The 20,259-nt window shown below is 35.4% G+C and overlaps 1 protein-coding gene across 4 annotated transcripts in view; it reads left to right on the plus strand.

Annotated features, from left to right (window-relative positions):
• ATP8A1 (ATPase phospholipid transporting 8A1) overlaps window positions 1–20,259 on the plus strand; it is a 117,309-nt gene that overhangs the window by 61,049 nt on the left and 36,001 nt on the right. For all 4 annotated transcript variants that reach the window (XM_056334368.1, XM_056334377.1, XM_056334385.1 and 1 more), the window contains 5 exons: window positions 104–168; window positions 5,156–5,328; window positions 12,818–13,001; window positions 13,108–13,218; window positions 20,155–20,229. In XM_056334368.1, the coding sequence (XP_056190343.1) occupies window positions 104–168; window positions 5,156–5,328; window positions 12,818–13,001; window positions 13,108–13,218; window positions 20,155–20,229 (608 nt within the window). The remainder of the gene's footprint in view (window positions 1–103; window positions 169–5,155; window positions 5,329–12,817; window positions 13,002–13,107; window positions 13,219–20,154; window positions 20,230–20,259) is intronic.

Consider the following 20,259-nt stretch of genomic DNA (forward strand, 5'->3'; position numbering starts at 1 on the left):
TGCAGTATAATTGTTTTTACCATTGATTTCGGCTGGGGAAATCTTATTTTTAATTCTGTCTGTAGTTCTCTTGCAAATTTTTGAAAACATATGTTTTTAACAGGTCACTCCTGTAAACTTTTGAGAAAGAACATGGGACTAATTGTTATAAATGAAGGTTCTCTTGATGTAAGTAAGATCTGCAAAGTTTTCAGTTAATGAAATGTTATTTTACTGTTCTGAATATCAAGATGTCATGGTGAAGGTAGCCTGAAAAATAACTTGGAGCATTTGTTTATCTGGACAAACACCAAAAATTCTGCCAAAACCATGGTTTGGGGAGGGGAGGGTTGTTTCTGGTTGTTTGCTTTGAAGGATTGCTTTTTTGTTTGTTTTTATAATCCTTTCAGTTAATTTTAGGATTGAACACTTGGAAGACCTAATGGTCTTTATGATAAAATGTTCTTAAGTAATTAGAAACTTAGTCTACACCTTCCAAAACCACGGTGTAGCTACTACACAAATGAACTTCAGAATGATGAGCAGACAAATTCTATGTAGTGAAATGACTCCATCAATGCAGGCACAAAGCTAGGAGCTTGACATTCTTCTAGTAGTGCCCAAACAAACTAATCCCAAGTTCCTTCCTCATGCTGTTTCTTACAGGATACTTCGTATCTGCCAAAAATGAATTGTCATTGTGTAGTTAAACAGCTGAAATTGTAATCTGATGTTGAAGTGTAAGTAAGGGTTAAAACTACCAACTTGCAAGAATACCGTGCTTTATAGGCAAGAGATTCTTTAGATAAGGTAGGGATGCAGTATTAAGTGAAAAATCCCAAGAGGGGAAAGAACTTAAATCATTTTACCACCCTCTAAGGGAGCCTTAAATGAACTCAGAAGTGGAAGAATTTCCCCAGTGGGAAAACTTGCTGTCCAGAAAGCTTCAGGAGGTAAACCCTGAAATGTTTACCTTGCTCTATATTGTGCTCAGGTTGCTCAAGATAAGACTTAAGGAGAGAAAGCGAAAAGAAAACACAAGAATCGGCAAGAGTGCCTTAACTGAAGGATTCCATGGTAGCATGTAAGGGTAGGCTACAACATGAATTAAAATATTTCTTACTTTTTTTCTTAAATTTTTGACCCATTTAGACTAACACATTTTCAACAGTAGTATGAATTTAATCATGATGACTATATTTGAAATATAATTTGTTTTAAGCAATGTGGTTTTGCTGATCAAATTTAAAATAAAATCCCAAACACAGGGCAGGTAGAAACTGTTGATTAATGTCTGGAACCAGAGTCTATTGATACAGTAAGCAACTTTTGACACAAGTGACCTGTGATATTAATGAAGAGAGGCAATTTTCTTTTCTTAGTTTAGAAAGATTGTGATTGCTGTTTGTTGCGGGGGGGGGGAAGAAAGAGGTTTTTGTTTCAAGCCCTTAATTTTGCTTTTGAGTTTTTCACTCTTCAACCAATCTCTGAGTAAAAATTAAGCAATGCACATGAGAACATCTGTCCTGTATTTAGGTTATTTACACAGGCTACTGGATTTCAGAACTGATTCAGAATGCAATACTTAATAATTTGAAGTACAAAAGATAAATTACTTTCTATGCTTCTTCATATGTAATGAAGTGAAGTATTTTTATTTAACTACTAAAAGGAGTCCAGTAAAAACCCATTAAACAAGCGTTGTACATCAACCAGTTCTAGTGTGAGGATTAAAAAATTGATTGAATATGTATTAAGCTATACATTTTTAAAATAAATTTATATAAATGTAGATTAAGAATAAAAGCTGGTATCTGATATAACTACACTGTGCTCCCTATTTCAAACTGAAGTGTCTATATTGTGTAGAGATTGAGAATCATTTCTGTACATGCACAAAGTACATTCAGAGTACATAGAGATGCCAATAATGTGGCAGCTGAAACTGCGTATGCAAAACTGCTTGCATGCGGTGATAATACAATCGAGTTTTTTCAGGAGCAGGTAAATATAGTAATCAAGTAGTTTGAGGGCAAGAGGCAGTTCACAAAATAAACTTGCTCTATGCCTGTATTTTTTAACAGGAGACTCCATTAAAAGTTTTCTGCCTCATGTGATGGTGCACATTTCACTCTTTGATTAATGTATACCTTTATGTCCTACCTTTTTCTTGCTGGTGTGGTTGCAATCAGATGTCAGTTTCAGTTTATAGTGCAACTGAGTAAAAAATGGCCTTGAAAATTCTCATGGAGAAGTGGAATGGGTCTCAGGAAACGGAGAGAAGGATGGACTGTTGTGATTGCGGAATGTTGAGTTAGTGCAGCTGCAAGGGTGGATGCAATTCCTCTCTCCTTTCTGCATACCAACAACGGCTGGCAAGAGGCCATAATACTTAGTTGGAATATTGTCTGTTAAGGAATTTGGCAGCAACTTTGGTGTTTGAACAGCATAGGTCCATCTCTCGTACTGGGACTCTGTCCATGTAACCTTGAAACCTGGAAGAAAAAAATCCCAGTGTAGGTAGGACCTGTGTATTTAACATCTTGGAGAAGAGTTGCTCTGTGGCAGTCCCCTCCCTCCTTGGCTCTGCAAGGTATGAGTATAGCCTGTTGGCTCTAAAAAGATGTTGATCCATTCATAGGAGCTAGGAAAGTTGACTTCTCTTGGTCTGCATACTTGTCGTGGTACTGAAAAAAGGGTGGTGGTAAGTGGGTGCTTCCTGCCTTTGTTGTTAAAGTTATAGTACAGTATCTGTTGCATACCAGTGGCAGATTCTAAAAAGCCTAGTTCAACCGATCCTTTTAGAGACAGGCAGAGTACCCTGTCCCCAAGACATGTAAGACAGATTTAATAAAAATACCTCCTCTATTTCATCATTATTATGACCTTAGCATGCAAGACAGAGGAAGTTAGAGTAAAAAATTCTACTTGTTTAGAATGTATCCCAGCTCTGTGAACTGAGTTTACAAAGAATATGCTGAAATAAGAGATCCTCTTTTGTATGAACCAATATCTTTATTTATGGAATTGAAAGAAAAACACCCCAAACCCACTCAGACCCCACTCCCCAGTTAGCATTGGCTGGTATAGAACTCAAAAGACTTCCAGGAAGCATTTAGATATCTCTGTTTTTTGCAACATTCTTTGTTTTGAGGCTCCACTCCTATGAATATCTGCTTAGCTTCAACAAGGATTCAATAACAAACAAAATGTGGTTTTGTTAGTAAGTTCTTACAGTTGTGTAAAAGAACACTGGATTTTATATTGCCTTCATATTAACCTAGTGGATTGCTAAATTTCAGTATAGTACTGTTAATCATAGACAGAAATAGTAACATAGCCTGATTCTTTTAATTATGAACTTAATACTTAAACTGGGGAATAGTTTGATTATCCTTCAGTTTCACTGAGAAATATTTGATGAAAGTAGTGCAGCAGTGAATAAGGGGTGTTTTGATACTGCTTTTAGTTTAAGGCACTGGATTTCAGCGTAGAGCTACATGTAAGCCCACAATGGAATTTTAAATACGACAGTTTTACAGTTGGGTATTTTGTTTTGTCTTGAGGGGGGGTTGTTTGATTTATGTAGCATGCCTGGAGCTACCTGATGGCATGTCTCTTTATGATAAAAAATTAAAGTCTATTTAAACAGAAGAGTTTATACTGCATGTATGAGGAGAAACAATAGTTGAGAGGAATATGAATTTTCAGGCTCTTGTATTGCTTAAATTTAGTCAGAAGCTAAATAGTCCATGGAGATGAGAAAAACTGATGCTTTCCTTGATATTTCTTGATGAAGAAGATGCTATGGAAAATAGTTACAGAAGTTATTGTCATTTTAAAGACTTTCTAACATGTAATTTTAAACAGTGGCACCTCATTTCCTTTGCAGTTTCAATGAGGGGAGAGACAGGACACCTGAAGTGCAGAATTCCCCAACAGCCTAATCTGCTTTTAGATAAAAGTGAATCTTTAGAAGGCCACTGGAAGCAAAGTAGGCAAAAAACATGGTCAGCAGTGTGTGAAACTGGGAGGAGTAAGTTGGGTGGGAAAAGCAAAGCCATACCTTTAATTTCAGAGGGTTTTGAGAGTTGTAGTTACTTTTCAGTGGTTTATCTTTAGGTGATCACACCAAACTTTATTTACATATGCCTGATATCACAGAATTAGCACAATTATTTAATTGTTAAACTTATAGAAAGATACAAGAACCTTGTTGTCATATGATGGTACTGGTTTCCAAATTCAGTATTTTATAAGCAGAAGTGGGGGTGGTTTATTTTCCTTTCTCCTCTAAAACACTTCTTACTTCTGGGCTGTGAAACAGGAAACAATAGAAGCAGAGTATGTTGTAGCTCTGTGAAGGCCATTCAAAAAGAAATGCAACAAGCAGGTTTTTTTCTTCTTCATGAGACTCTACAGTAGAACTGTACTGTAACTAACTAGATATTAGTGACGTCCACAAAACAGGCTATGAAGTCCTGCTGCATGAATACAGGTGAATGTATTGCCTACTGAATATAATCCCAAGTTCTCAGTACTGGATCACAGACTAGTGACTTTTGTGGATGTGATTCAAGCTGTCCTTAGCAACTGAAAAATACAAAATATGATTTCTTATGTAACATGTTGGTGGTTAATGTGGTCATATCTTACATATATTTTTATATTTATATTTATAAATGTAATATGATATAATTATCAGTTATAATGCGTGTACTTGTATTACGAATTATCTCTGGTGGTTTTTTTTTTCTAAATATTTAGGACCATTTTATATAACAGTGAACAGGAATTCTTTCTTCCGGTATTTATATAAACGTGTGAATCTTCTTTTGCATAGATGTATAGAAAAATTATTAAATAATATCTTCTAACAAACATTAAATCAACTATTGGTGCCATTCAAAGAGCATTAAAAGTTCCACCATAACTTACATGCATATTTTATTTGGCACAGTGTGAGAACAATCCTACACACCATTTCTACTGTGATTTCTAATAGTACAGCTGTTGCAAATACTTTTACCATTTAATGCTTTCTGTTTGCTAGCATAATCAGAAGGTGATTTCCTCAAAAAACAAAATGCCAGTCTTCCTGATCACACTGGGAAAAAAAATTGTACTCAAAACCAGTAAGAATTAAAAATAATGGTCACAATTTTTTGTGCAACAGGGAACGAGAGAGACACTTAGCCATCATTGCAGTACTCTTGGTGATGCTTTAAGGAAGGAAAATGACTTTGCTCTCATCATTGATGGTAAATCTCTGAAGTATGCTTTGACATTTGGAGTGAGACAGTATTTCCTGGATTTGGCTTTGTCATGTAAAGCTGTTATCTGTTGCAGGTAAGGTTTACATTATTCTTTCTCTACAGTATTTTTATTTCAGAGAAAATACACATATCCATATGGTCCAACCATGAAATATATTAAAAACAAACAAACAAAAAATCAAAACGCAGTTGCTGAAGTTATTAATACAAGCTTTCAAGCAAAATATCTCTGTAGAGCAGTCTGCAGCAGAGTGTACCTGTCAAACAAAGTCATTCAGATTGCATATACCCAGAAAAATAATTTGTTATCCAAGGTTCATCTCAGCAACCTTGAGACACTGATCTTAAACTTAAATTGATACTACAGTTAACTGCAGGTTTTAGTACGTCTGGATTCTTTTGCAGATCTTCCTCCACAGGCAAGATTTTATATCTCTACTTCTCTGTAACCTGTTCATTACACTGCATAAGAAGTGCACAGTAATGTTAAAAGTACTGGTCTGGGTGATTTTTATTTCCTGAAGCTGATGGAGACACTTGGTTTTTTATTACTATTATTATTCCTGATTGATTGGGGGGGGGGGGGGGTTATGCAATCAGACCTTTCATCCTTTCCTGTAAACATCAGTTACTAGAGCTGTAAGCTTACCATAACAAGGGAACTTCTTCCAGATCAAAGAAAGTTAAGTATCTGCTTTCTTTAAATATACACAATATGAAACAGGTTTGGCTTGCCTTTTAATATTTTCAGATTTATATTAAGAAAGGAATACATAGGACTGTATAAGTGATAGCTTATGTGTTTTGGGGCCGTCTTTCATTTTTATGGCATTAAACACAAAGCCTGCAAACATATCCTAAGCAGTACATCACCTTTTCTACATTTGGATGATTGAATGAAAAAAGAAGTTGGGTGCTTGGTAGCTAGATGAACAAGAACTGCTTCTACCAATGTTTAAAGAACTTGGGTTAGGCCAAGTTATTAATCTGTCAAAAAGCAGAAGCAAGGACTTTTCTTTAGAAGAACATGGGCAATGCAGGTGGGATATCTGTATTAGAATTGCAATCAAACATTCCATAATTGTTGAAATCACTGTTATTTTCATCAGTGTCTGAAGTAACTATTACAAGGATAGCCAGTTAGTGTTCTCAGAGTTTTTTTCACTATTTTGACCTTTGTAGTAGTGTGTAAAAAGCTGTTTCCTATATTAAAACAGGAAAAATTAACTCAGAAACAAGGTATACAAGCTCTCCAGGAGTCCCTATAGCTTGCTGTTTCTCAATATACACCAGTGTCACAGATTCAAATTCTCACAATTAATGTAGTACTGAAATGTTCACGATTATCTGCATATTCAAGTTACACCTAATTCCGTATTTAAATAGGATTCTATGCCTGATGATAATTGCCTTGGAAAAAGAATCTGTGAAAAAGGAAGTCCAGCCTGGATTTTGTTCAGGAACAAAGTAATTCTTCAAATTCAGCATCACTTCTTACCAAGTTCAAATCATCCTTCAATAAATTATATAAGCTTGCTACCAACTACCTCGTTATTGCCTATCCTGTTATCTACCTGAAGGTAGAGACATGGTCTGTACAAATGTGAAAGCTGTTGTAAGTGCACCTTAATAGATTGTCTGCTTTTGATTGAGGGTTCTTGGGTTCAGTTAGAGAGTTTAATAATGTTCCATTAAGATAAAGCAGACTCATCTGAAAATCAGCGTTCAAAATGGACCTATTTTTCTGCCGTGCAAGAGGACAGGGAAAAGCAAATGAGGTTATAGTGTCCAAATAAACACCTGGTTTGTAGTCTTTCCATCATTTCTGTCAAGTGATATGTTATGCTACCAAGTGAGTTTTTGGGGGGTTTCAGTACTAATACTGTTTTTTTTTAATCGTTTAGCTTTGTAGCCATGCTCCAGCATGAAACTGAATTTCAGAGTAAGGTCTTACTGTCTTCTAAGCTGAGATCTTACACTGATACACAGTCTATACTGTGTACAAGCATCTTTCTAACAGTAGTAGTCTTTCTGGCAGGCAGATTGGAGCTTTGTCCTTGTTGTACTCTTTCCAGTTTTACTCAGGATAGTAAAAATCAACCAGGAGATGCATGTAGAAATGCTCTTAAAAAAAAAAAACTTTCTTTTTCTCTTTCCTTGATTTGAAAATATACTTTATATCATTTGAAGAGACAATATTGCTGTTCTTGTTGAACTGTAGAACCACCAAAGGATAGTCTGCACGTTTAGCTGTCTTTCAGTGGTAACATTTTTGTGATGAAACACCAGAAAGTGCAAAATGAAAGTTTCTGTTCTGGTAGCATTCTCTGCCATGTCTACATTTCCGTAATATACTTAAGTCAGCTGGTTTCAATACATGTCTAGGTATATGCTCTGACATATTTTGTAGCTGTTTAAAAATTGGCTGCAGGTTTAAAACTGAAGTATTTGCTTGTAACACTCACTGGTTTAGTATGTCCTTTTTCTTAATATCACATGCTTCTCAAAAGTCAAAATTCTGTCAAAGTATTTGTTGTAATGCTTCATCTTTACTAACAAAAATTTCATTACCTTGTTTGTGAACTTGAAATTAAAAAGTTTAAAAATACTAATTTTTGATTAAGGTAAATCATGTAAATACTTATTGTCCCGACTAAATGAAAATGTAAGCCTTTTCTCCATCCATATAAAGGCAGTAAACGTTTTAAGCACTCCTTGGTTTTGAAAGTACAAATTACATCACTTTCTTTTGAAGTTTTCAGCTGTATTCACTTGTTCAGAAGCATTTATTACCAATGGATTCTTCCTAAGACTAGCCATAACACAGATGAAACTGAGAAATTCAGCAGATATTTAACTTCAAAAAAAATCTGTATATGTTATTAATCCCAAGCAGATGTTTGGCTTAAAGACTTTGACAAACTGAATTCCAAGTCTGTATTGGCTTCGGAGTAATGTGTGCAAGAAGAATGTTAAATGGATTATTCTGTAGTAAAAATGTACAGCTAAGAGTGAACAGAATGAACAACAGATATTTTTTTTTATTGGTTTCACCATGAACTTGATGCACCAGGCAGTGAGAGTGCCTGCCATCTTCCAGCTGGCCCAGTAACATTGTCTGAAAGGGAAACAAGCCACTTGCTCCTGGAAGGTTAAAGAGATGAAAAAGAAGTTCTCGGGTCAGGAATCTTATATAGAAGCTGGCTGTAGCGAGTGTTGATACAATACAAATAAAAAGTAACAAAGTATCATAGAAATGCTTTCTGATACACTTGAACCACAGAATTTTCCTGAAGAGCTGTTGCTCAGAAGCTTTCATCCCAAGTTCACCACAAGGGTGTATTCATCCCAAGTACCTTTTTCAAAAGTCTGATAGCATGTGTTGTGCAGGCTGTTGAATAAAGTAATTAGATAGCTACCTTCAGTCTGAAGGCTGTATTATTCTCCATGCCTTTATTTTTTGCACTTGAAAAATCACGCAAATTTTATGCAACTTTTTTCTGTGATTTTTAAGCACTTAAAGCTTAAGCAATTTTATTTAATTGGCACAGAGTAGGATTGAGGGGTTTCTTTCAGCTGATGGAACGTCAACCAAACGTGAACCAAGAAAGTGTCCTCTGGCAAACGGAGAGGAGAACCAGAAGAGCTACAAAGATGTTACTGGAACCCAGTGGTAGTTAAGAGTATTGTACATGAGCAAAGACAAGCATAAATAGCATGTACCCAGTTTCCCTTCGCAACACTGTCTCAGCATTTAGCACAGTGGTCTAGGAAAGAGAGGCAACCACTGCTATTGTACCCCTGTGCTGGGAACTCAGTCATGTGTCTTAATTTTGAGGTTTAATCTGGTTGTTGAAACATACGGAGTTTTTTCTTCCTGTAACTTTATAGGGTAGGTAAAATGAAAAATACTGACATTCACTAGAGAAATATGGAAATTTTTTTCTTTTCCAAATGAGCTATGGAACTTACACTGTTCCTTCATATTTCTTCTATGACAGTGAAATTGAATCAAGTATCAGTCTGTTCCATAGTAAAGAGAGTACCTTGGTGATGTGGACTGAAGTCATAAACTGATACCTTTGAAAGTATGGTGTATAGTGAAGTTGTGTGATTATGATGCGTACATAAGATCTCATTCTACAAAAGACAAGGGGGATTGTATTTAATAATACAAAAAAAATGCTTCAATTTAATATTAATTTCAGAAGACAGTGTGCTTTAATTTCAGAAGTTCCCTATCTTTATATAAAAATACATATTTTTTTTTTATTGTCAGAAGACAAATCATGATCTCTTAATTTATTTGTTTTTTTAATAATTTCTTTTTGAAAATTGATATTTTAAACCAGTTCACTCTAATGTGCTTGGTAAGTTGACTTCCTCCACCAGAATAGTTCAGGAACTTCTCTCAGCTTTTAAGTAGTCTGAGTTTCAGAAATGTTGTGTAAGTATTAACTAGTAAGAATTGTGATTGTTACTGTAATTTACTGGTTTAAACAACACTTAATTCTTCAGGGTGTTATATGAGTAAATGTGTGGTTTGGGACATAAAAAGCTGTCTAGAAAAGCTTGCTTCTTTAAGTTTCATTTTATGTTTCATAATAATCATGATCAGCCTTAAATGGCTTGTATTTTAGTGGGAAACAACTTCAATAGCTTTTATTTTAGTGAGCAAAGGCTTTCCTTTCATAGGAAATTAATGTTGGTTTGGTGAAATTTGCATTTCTAAAGGATGTATTCATCAATATTTCTCAGGAGACTTTCTACTTTTGCCCTTATTAGTTAGGTTTCTCAAATTTGGATTTGTTCATGAAGGAAATTATAATGTCAGCAGTGTGATGTCAGAAATCTGGGTTTTTTCTGAACCTTTTCACCACTGCTGCATTTATTTTTTCTATGAACACAAATCAGTCAGCAGCTTCAGCTGTCAATTCCAAGAAAAACTTCGGTTTCCTTTTTTTCAGTTTATAGGTTGTCTGTGATGTGAACATTAGATTATGTTATGTGCTCTCTCTGTTAAAAAAAAACAAAACTGTTTTCTAATAGCATTCTTATTCAGGCAGAATGGAAGGTAGCTGGCACGGCCAGTATCTTCAGTAATTATGCAGTTGCTTATTGGTTGTGGTTTTGGTAGCTATGGTAAAGTTTACAGATAGCTAGAAAAAGTGATGACCAAGCAGTGCTGTTAGTACCCATGTGCTTAATGGAAAGAATATAATTGGTGTTTCACTGTTCTTTAACTGTAAAAATTTGGTGTTGACTCTGGGGGATTTAACCTCTCTTCTTTATTTGAAAAGAGATGGGGATTATGTTCTGTTAGGTGATTTTTGAAGGGGGGACAGGAAGAAGTGTGATGAGGAAGTTTATGCAACTAGTTGGAAAAGAAAACTTCCTCTAAAATTAAATTATAGATCAAAGGTTTGGTCCAAATAGAGAGCAATGCATTTTAACCTGTAATGTCAGTCTGTCCAGTGTCAAGACAGGCAAAAAAATCAGCCTTGGCTGTAATGCCAGAGATCAGTGGGCAGACAAGAACATTTTATTATGCCGTGTACTGAGAAATAAATTGACTAATGTATACAGTTGAAAAGATTTTTTGCTCCTTTTGTAGGTGGCTTGGTTTTATTAATTTCCTCATTAGCACTGTTTTTGTGACTGTAAAAATCAATCAATACAAACAGGATAGTATTTTTTTGCCGTGTCCACTTACCGTATTTGATAGAATTCTTTGAGCTATAATTCTTCAAACTAGAAAGGACTTGCCCATCAGGAATCTCATTAATAATATAACTGTATAATTTTCTCAAGTATCACGAGGCCTTCCAGTATTCATGTACTTATGAGAATGGTGCCTTTGGGACCTTCAACCTGCAGGATCTTTTGTGAGGAACTTTAGGACTGCACATATGCCGTAATTCAGCTGAATCTTTGGTGTCTGGTGGTAACATTTCTTTTTGTTACTGAGCTTGTGAAGGCCATGCATCAGTCTGGGTTCAGGCGAGAACTACACTCATGAACTCCATAGGCCCTGTTACTTGGCAGTGTCCCAGTGTGCAGCAATATACAGAGCATGTTCAGGAAGGAACATTATTTGGAAGTAATTGCTCTCTTGTGCTTTTCCTTTACAATTTTTGGCGAACAAATTTGCATTCTTTATTTCTTGTATATTTCTGTGGATTGATTTTGGGTTTTGGCCTGGAGGAGTTACTTTAGGTTACGAACATCCCTATATAAGCCTTAACCCTGAAATTTTGTCACTGCAGGGGGAGTCTTTCACATCCCAAATTGTGAAGTTACAGAAGCTTACAGTACCAGAGGGGTTATTAACCATGGGTGCGCATATAGAAGACTTGTAAGAGATGAGTTTTAAATACACGTTTTCCTCCAGTTTTTGGTGTCAGTATATATTCAGTGGCAAGTTCTGCTTCTTATCCGTATCTAGTTTTTGCATGGAGGCATCTAGAATAAATTTGTCTGGAAAGATAGATGGGTAAAGGATGGTTCTTCAGCTCCACATCCCCAGCTCCACAGCAGGAGTTATGCTTTGATACCAGATTTGCTTTCTTTGTAGGAGGCAGTGAACAGTTTGGGAGGGGAAGACAGACTCACAGAGCTTTTAATATTTCTTCTTGTTTCTGTACCTTGAAACAGGAGAGGGAGGGTTTGATCCTTGACTCCAGTGCCAGGAAGCTCAACAGTGAATTGTCACACTGGTTAGGGTTTGCTCCTTCCTTTCTACACCCTGTGAAACAGACCAGTCCTAGCAAGTAATGTCTCTATGTTACTTTCAGTTATGATGTCTCAAATACTACAAGGACTGAACTTCAGCATACAGAGTAGGACTTTTACAACATGAATTTAAAGGTACACGTCTGACACTCACAATGGTAGATGGAGCCAAAACTGGTCTATTTCATCAATAGAGCTTTTGAGAGTCATTTCTGGAAGAATTTGTCCCCTCAACTGTGGACAGACATTTTCTTAATGGCAGATAATTGGAACAGTCATGAAAAGAACAAGGGAGAAGTTATCAGCAGTTCAAGTGGAGGATCAAGAGTCAGTGTTCAAAATTGCTTCCGCTACTTAGCATTGTAGGCTATGTTAACATAGTGGCAGTCCACCCTTTTTGTTTGCTCCTGTTTGCTTTGACACCTGTGTCTTAAATATCTTGTTGGTTGGTTGTAAAATGTATTTAAACAGGGAGGAAAGTAAAAAGCGTTACAACAAAATACCCCAAAATCTGCAATTGTTGTAAGCTAGCACCAGTAGTGGCAGGGTTTGGAGTTTCTTCATTACGCTGTTTTAGGGGCCCATTCCTGTTTGACCTATGTCTCTCCAGTCCTATTAATGTCTTGCCTCAACAAATCCAAGGTTTCTATGAACTTTACTGGGCATGTGCTTTCAACGTATAGCCTAAAGGGCAATAACGAGACCATGTCGCCGGCCAGGATGTTAGTTGGCCTGGTTTTACTACCTTTTCACAGAATACAAAGTACATTTTAAAAGTACATTCATTTCAAAGCCCTGTATTAAACCTTTTTCTTTCTGTAATCTCTTAGGGTATCGCCACTCCAAAAATCTGAAGTTGTAGAAATGGTTAAAAAACAAGTTAAGGTAGTAACTCTAGCAATTGGTGATGGAGCAAATGATGTTAGTATGATACAAACAGCACACGTCGGTGTTGGTATTAGTGGGAACGAAGGTCTACAGGCTGCTAATTCTTCAGACTACTCGATTGCTCAGGTAAGTCATTACACTGTAAATACTGCAATAAAGTATTTTAACGTCAGATTAATATTTGTGTATGCGTGTTCTGATTGTATGTTTGTTCATTTTTCGTTTTTTGCAGTTCAAGTATTTGAAGAACTTGTTGCTGGTTCATGGAGCCTGGAATTATAACAGAGTAGCTAAATGCATCTTGTATTGTTTCTACAAGAATATAGTCCTTTATATTATCGAGGTAATTTTAGAGTACAGTAAATGTTATTTCTTGAAAGAAAAAACTTTATTATTTTGCACTTCTGATTATTATATATGATTTTAAAGAAGCAATTAAACTCTCAGTAAGCACTTAACTAGTACCGAAATCTTGCTTTTTAGTGAACTGATTAATACTGGAGTGATTACTTTTTTTTGTTACTTTAAAAGACCCAATTGTCTTAAAATACATACTAATCAGTACTGAATGTTTGTGTTGCATAATACTGGTAGCTTATTAAAATTCTGTATCTATAACATCATTACAGTATTTGAGGAATACAGTTACAAGGAGCCTTAAATGTATTAAGAGATGTGTGTGATTAAGCTTTTTCTGTTGGTGTCCGCAGCTGTCCAGTTCGCAATCTGAAGCTCTTTTTCAGGTCACTGTTGAACTGCAGGGCTGTTGCTGTTTAGAGCAGTGTATAGGGTTTCTACACATAAGTTTAGTTGCACTAGTGCATACCTTTCACTCGTTGATGTGGTAACCATGCCTCCTTAGGCTCTAGTTCACGAGCAGGGATAGTTTCCTGGAAGTAGCTGACCTAGTTTTCTCACCTGGGATTTTAAGGAGGCTGGAATAATTTGAAAAATATAGTAGTGTGAGAGGACTGTGTTGTAATAAGTATGTGTTTATTGGTTAGGACAGCATGTATAGCTGTGGTTTTCATGACTTCATGATCATATGACCTCCTCAAAATTTTGAGTGTAATTTTAAATGGATTTTAAAATCCTCCCTCATTTACTGTTCCTCTTTTTCCTATAACAGCTGCTTGCTTTTTTATAACCAAATATTTATATAGTAATTATGTTTATAATTGATTCAGACTTTATAGTCACAATGATACTTTGGGTTAAACATGTGGGCAAAAAAATACAATTTGTTGCAAAGCTTGATCATAGAATAACTTCTGTAAGTCGGTTCTGTATTTTTAATTAATGTGATTAATAGTTATTCTTAAGACTTTTAACTTTTTAAATATATTTTCAAATTAATGTCTGAAACTTCCTCAGTTATGTATCCATTTTCTACTGAAATAAAATGCCTTCTTTCTGTTAGACCTGATATAAACATTAGGTTACTATTTCCGATTTTGATATTTGTGTGTGATTTTACGCCGTTGAAATATTTGAAAATACTTTATAAACATATTTTTATGTACAAGTGTTGTAGCCAAAAAGTGTGCGTTTTTCTTAGGATATTTTTTACATTTTCTAAATTTAACTTTTTTCCTCTTTAAACAGACTTCAATCTAAGTAGCAGCAAGTTTGTAGCCTGTTTAGATAAACATGAAGTAGGAAGCTATAGAAAAACTGAATCCATTAAAGATCCTTTTTTGCTTTAGAAGTGATGGCAGACTTTAGATCCTGCATTTCAAAAGCTGAATATCTACTTAAATGATCAGACTTCCAGAAGTACTGATTAGCAGTAGCTCTTGAAGTATTTGAAAAAGTAGTATTAATGTATACTTTGTGTTCATAGAAAACATACAAAGTTGGGCTTTAGAACATACTGCCTTATTTTTCTTAATTTTCTATCATTGTCACCTGCAAACACATTGCAAGTTTATGACTTAAATCAGACATAAATATCCCACTGTATTCTTTGTGAAAGGAAGTTAAACGCAAGGTACAGAGATCATAGTCTAAAAATACAAAAGACTAGAAGAGTCTTTACCTCCTGAGTGGATAGAAGGGCAAAGAGATCATTTTTATATGGGTTATGACCCCTGATGTATAATGCATATAAGCATTTTGCCACATAACACCTTCTCTGGAAGACAAGATGACTTCTACTTGAATTCCTGTATACCCAACGTTTGTCAGCTCAGAAAACTTTCACAGATGTTAATAGCTCATGTCAATACTGTGAGTGAATGGGCAGAAATTCATCATTGAATGTCTCTAGAAAGGACAACTGCCAGTCTTGAATCTCTCTTTTCAGTTTTTTGTACAGATCAGGCGTGGGAGCAGAGAGCTCAATGAGTATTTGTAAGCTGCTGCTTAATATGCAGAAATGCTACATCAGAAAAACGTCTGTGAAGCTTTTGTAGCCACGCCTCCTCTGTCTTGGAGTTTAGAAAATAATACTATGAAAGGCATGTCTGGAAGTTGCTTTAAACAAGTTTCCTTTTATTATCTGACAATAACTAAAAATACCTACCTTTCCTTAATAGATGCATATTATATTTTTAAATGTCTGCTCGGTACTAATGAAACAAGTAATGTAACAAATTCCATTTAATGTAAAATACAGCCTTTTTCCTAGGCATTCATGGGGTAACACAAAATAACTGCCATTGGTTTCTTGGTTCAGAAAATGGTCAAGGTCTATAGTAATAGTCCTGCAAAGTGATTAGTGTTTATCAACATTTAAACTCCTATTCATATGAAACTAGAAGTAGTCTGTAATAACTTTCTACTGTGTCTTGACGCAATAGGTGTTTAAACATGGGCCTCATCTTCTGCATGAGACTAGTCCCAGTAATTTTAGGGGTTGTAATCTGAAGTATCATTCTAAGTTGCAAATGAAAACTTTGAATTTCTAACAGACTGCTAATGTGGATTATTAAGCCTGTATTAAGCCACATTCACATAGGATAAGCCTATGCAGAGTCTCACACTTATTTTGCAGGGGCTGTCATTACCTTATAATGATGGCTGGGATTCAGATTGATCTAGTGATTAAGAACTCCTTTGTGGATTGGTGTTGGTTTTATAATTACCATTACTGCATATACTCTTATGTTAAACTACTCATTTTGTAACATTATGCAAATCTCCCTTCAACATCAGAGGGACAAAATTTTCCTATTATTACTGTTTGTTCTGCTAGCTAGTAATAACACAAAATAACTATTTTATGTTAAATAAAAAAGGTTTACAATTTAAAAAATAATAGGTTTTTAAGATCTATATAGCTCGCTCATATTTTATGTAGGGGAAAATTCAAATAAAAGGATAAAAGACCAGGATACAAACAGAAGAAACAGATGCATGGAGTTCACTTTTAAAGTTCAGTCACAGGTCTTTAAACATGGCCGTCTGTAACAATTAAGTGATGCTACGTGAACAACTCAATTATACTAAGTAATTAGAGCTGTAATGACCTTTTTTTTTTGTTTTGTTCTGTAAACTTTGGATGATGATTTTTTTTTTTTTCTAATCTTTTTCTTCTAATTTTTTTTTTCCTTCAAGCCCTTTTCATCCCACTGCTGAGTTACACACTTTTTGCTGCTCATGTCCGTAACTGAAGTTTATCATTTTATTCCCATTTCCTTTGCCTGACACATCAGACGAATGCCTGTGGTCATATCGAGACCCATATCATGCATAACCCCAAGAATGAGTAGGCTTTCTGTGTATGCTCACACTGCTTCTGAGCTGTAGAGTTTAGGTGCTGTTGTTCAGTATGCCAGGGCTTACTTAATGTATGCAAACTGCACTGAGTTCAGTTTAAAACCCAGACAGCAGAAGGTGATTGTGCTCATGCCCAATTTTGCATTATATGGTTTGAAAACTTAGAAATACAAGGATCTGCATAGAGGCCCATCTCATTTAAATGGGCTGTGAACCTAAATCTTTCATTTTCAATGGAAATTATGTAGCTGTTGAACTATAAAATAGTCTGAATTTTCACTTCCCCTCATGTATGTGGACTAAATTACTTCTGAAGGACACCTATCACCTGTCCTGTATAGTGGTGCTGGATTAGTGATTTCAGCTGTTAGAGTAGGACCTACCCCCTAAAAAAGAAGTGGCTGAGTCTGCTCCTAAATTAGTGTCACATACATGTCCTGAAAACCTATTTTGCAGGTACAGCTGCCTTAGTGTCCATTGTAATTAGGTTGAAATACACTTCTGCATGAATAAATTTCCCACTGTGAAGCAAGTGTTTCTTGTCATTGTCACTATTAGTAATGTAGTAAGCTCTATAGTAGTTTTTTTCCTGCATGGTTAAGAGTAATTTTCTGGGGTCCAAGGTTCAGAAGTTAGGGTAAGTAGGTGGCTTATTTTTTTTTCCTTGCTCTTAGTTTGAGATGAGAGCTGTATTTATCCCTCCTGCCTTTGTTTTTTTTCCCCTCTAGAAATTTCCTTTTTGAACCAAGGTGTTCTTAATGTGAACATTCAAATACTATCTTGCAAACAATAGAAAACCCGTGTTTCTGCTTAGACATTAAAGATGCTCTGTCTCTTAAAGTAGTGTATCTGGTATTCCCCTAAATAGTAGTGTTTCAGCTACAGAGGGCATTGTTTTTACCCCGTTGAAAGGTTTCTCTTCCCAACCATTTATTTTATTTTTATATAGATTCAGCAAGAACTTTAGAACCTGGGGTGCTACCAAATTTCATTCCTTCTTGGCTTGCTTCTAGAGCTCTGACCCAGATATGTTCCAGTTCCTTATTACACTAAACTGAATTAAAATAACCTATAACTTGCATGCTTTCTTTGGAAGAACGTAAATGCTAAGATTTCAGGACATTTAATATTATGCCTCTTCACAATTCTACAGTAAAACTGTTCTCATTTTAAATAGCTTGAAAATTTTAACTTAAGTTCTGTACAAAATAAAACTGCAGTCAACAGGGGTTTTAAGGAATAAAATGATGTGTAGCATTTCTGAGGCTTGGTAGCAACTTCATGTATGCCATTCCATTGCACATTAAAATTTTAACTTAAATACTTGCATTTCTTTAAAATATCTACTCCGAAACATTTACAAGTGTTGCTTGACATCAGTTACCTTTTAAGAATAGTGAATATGTGGAAGAGATTCAGTACATGTATTTAGGCCTTTCTTTTTAAACATTTTATAACATTTTGACTGCTAATTCAATCAGAACAGAAAGTTAATATTCTTTCCATATACTCCTTGGTTATGAGGGTCAAATATATGTCTACTTGCTGTCTGTTTTGTTTTCTTGCTAGAGTTGTAGTACTTTTGTTAAACTCAGTCTGAAGTTACTAGCAATGAGATGTACACATATTTATGCCCAGCTATTGAGTCACATATTCTCTATTAAAGCTGGTATTTTCCACCACACTAACTCTTTCAAATTAAGAATTCTAAAATTTGCTCCAGTATTTGATACAAACAAGAAAAAAAATTGAGGAGTAAATCATATCATAATATCTGTGCTTCACTTCTCTCTCAAGAGGTGTCTGCCTAGCCACCTTCCTAGGTTGGGAGTGAAATGGTGCAGGAACTGTGTGTAATGAGTAGGTTGAAAAGAGACAGGGCAGTTGAGGAGCGCAGCTTGTATCCAGCAGTGGTGATGGGGTTCGGGATTAGGTTCACATGTTTAGCTTAGTTGTAAAGTATCCAAAAAACTGTGTTGATGTTGAGTGTCTAATTAATTGTTCAGTAATGAACAACTCATTCACTCACCTCTCTCCCTCACACTCAACTACTGAGAAACTGCTGCTAAAAAATGTCTGTTAAATTCATCACAGTCAGATAGTAACTCCTATTTCTAAAGTAAAAAAATGCACAAGAGCTTATAAAAATCTGATTCAGCTGGCATAAAGTAATTCCATTGTCTTTTCAGTGAGTAGACTGAAAGGTTAGAAAATAGTGCTTGTTACTGTTAAATCAACCAAAGAAAAGAAATTTACTATTATAAGACTTCAGAAAATTCAGTGTATTCTCTATCTTTGTATTGCAGCCTCTAGAATTCATGACAAGTATGCTATCTTGTTCCAATAACCAGCCACCAAAAAAAACCTATTTGCTTTTCATTTACTGGTTGAACAAAAAGCAATTTTGGCTGGATTTTACCTCTCATTTTTAGTGTTAATAGTTGCTAATTTTGGGGGGGTGAGGGGGGTGTCCATCTCAAAATAGTCACAAACTTGTTCGGATGCTCTGCCACAGGATAAAAAAATCTGAGCTTGGTCATAGAATCTGGTCACCTGGAGGCCAGCCCAGGAACATACTGATAAACATACATATTGATTGTATCTGTTCATCTTAAAAGTCAGATGAAATGTGAATTGTAGGAAACTCTGTAATGCAGCATCTAAAAATTCACTTGAAAAGCATGAATCTTAAACTGAGTAGAATGTTGTTTGGATGACCTTAATTTCTGTCTCTGTACAGCTTATGTTTGTAATGGGCAATATAGTTTCAGTGTAACTTGTTAATAAAGATTCATCAGACATGCTGCTTCTCCACTTTGTCATTGAACTAACGTAAGCGTGAAGAAATAAAGCACTCATACTGCACGCTATTCTAAAAACATAAGAAAATGCGTTAATGTGCCTTTCAAATTAAATTTGCTAATTTTTTTAACCTTTTAGCAAAAAGTGGTAAAACTTTTATACCACTATGGAAGAGACGTCTGATTGTCTCTAAAGTACTCTGAAGTTGAGTTGGTGCTCGTTAAGTAGCTGTAGTTGATTTAGTGCTCTGGTAAAGCCTCATCCTCCCATGAGCTTTGTGTATGAGTAAGGAATATTGGTACAGTTTTCAGTATCAAATTGCACCTTAGTCTGTGAATTCAGTTAGGAGGACTGCTGCTGATCTGTAGGTTGTGTCATCCCTCCCCCCCTCCCCTGAATTTCTCAGAAATTTTCTTTTTTTAAGAATTAAATACAGTATAAATGCAGTGAACTTAAATCACTCATAAATGCTTAAAGAACATGGTGTTTCTTCTGAAAATAGCTACCTCCTTTAAGTGTTTTCATTTTTAGGTGGTGTAGCTCACATATTTGACTAGATTGCCCATTACCTCTTCTTGAACGCAAGCTGGGGTTTTTTGTTTGGAGGTTTTTTTTTATATATGGGTTTAAACCATAATATTTTCAAATGTGTTGTTAACATGTTCTAGGGATACGCCTTTTTGTGAAGGTGAAGAAAAAATCTATTGATCATACCTTGCAAGACATTTAAGTAATAGACAGTTCTCCTCTCTTTCAGATCTGGTTTGCATTTGTCAATGGCTTTTCTGGACAAATTCTTTTTGAAAGATGGTGTATAGGTCTTTACAATGTGGTAAGATGATGTGTGTGTTTTCATTTTTTT

This window comes from Falco biarmicus, chromosome 1 (genome assembly GCF_023638135.1).
Source record: "Falco biarmicus isolate bFalBia1 chromosome 1, bFalBia1.pri, whole genome shotgun sequence".
NCBI classification, from domain to species: domain Eukaryota; kingdom Metazoa; phylum Chordata; class Aves; order Falconiformes; family Falconidae; genus Falco; species Falco biarmicus.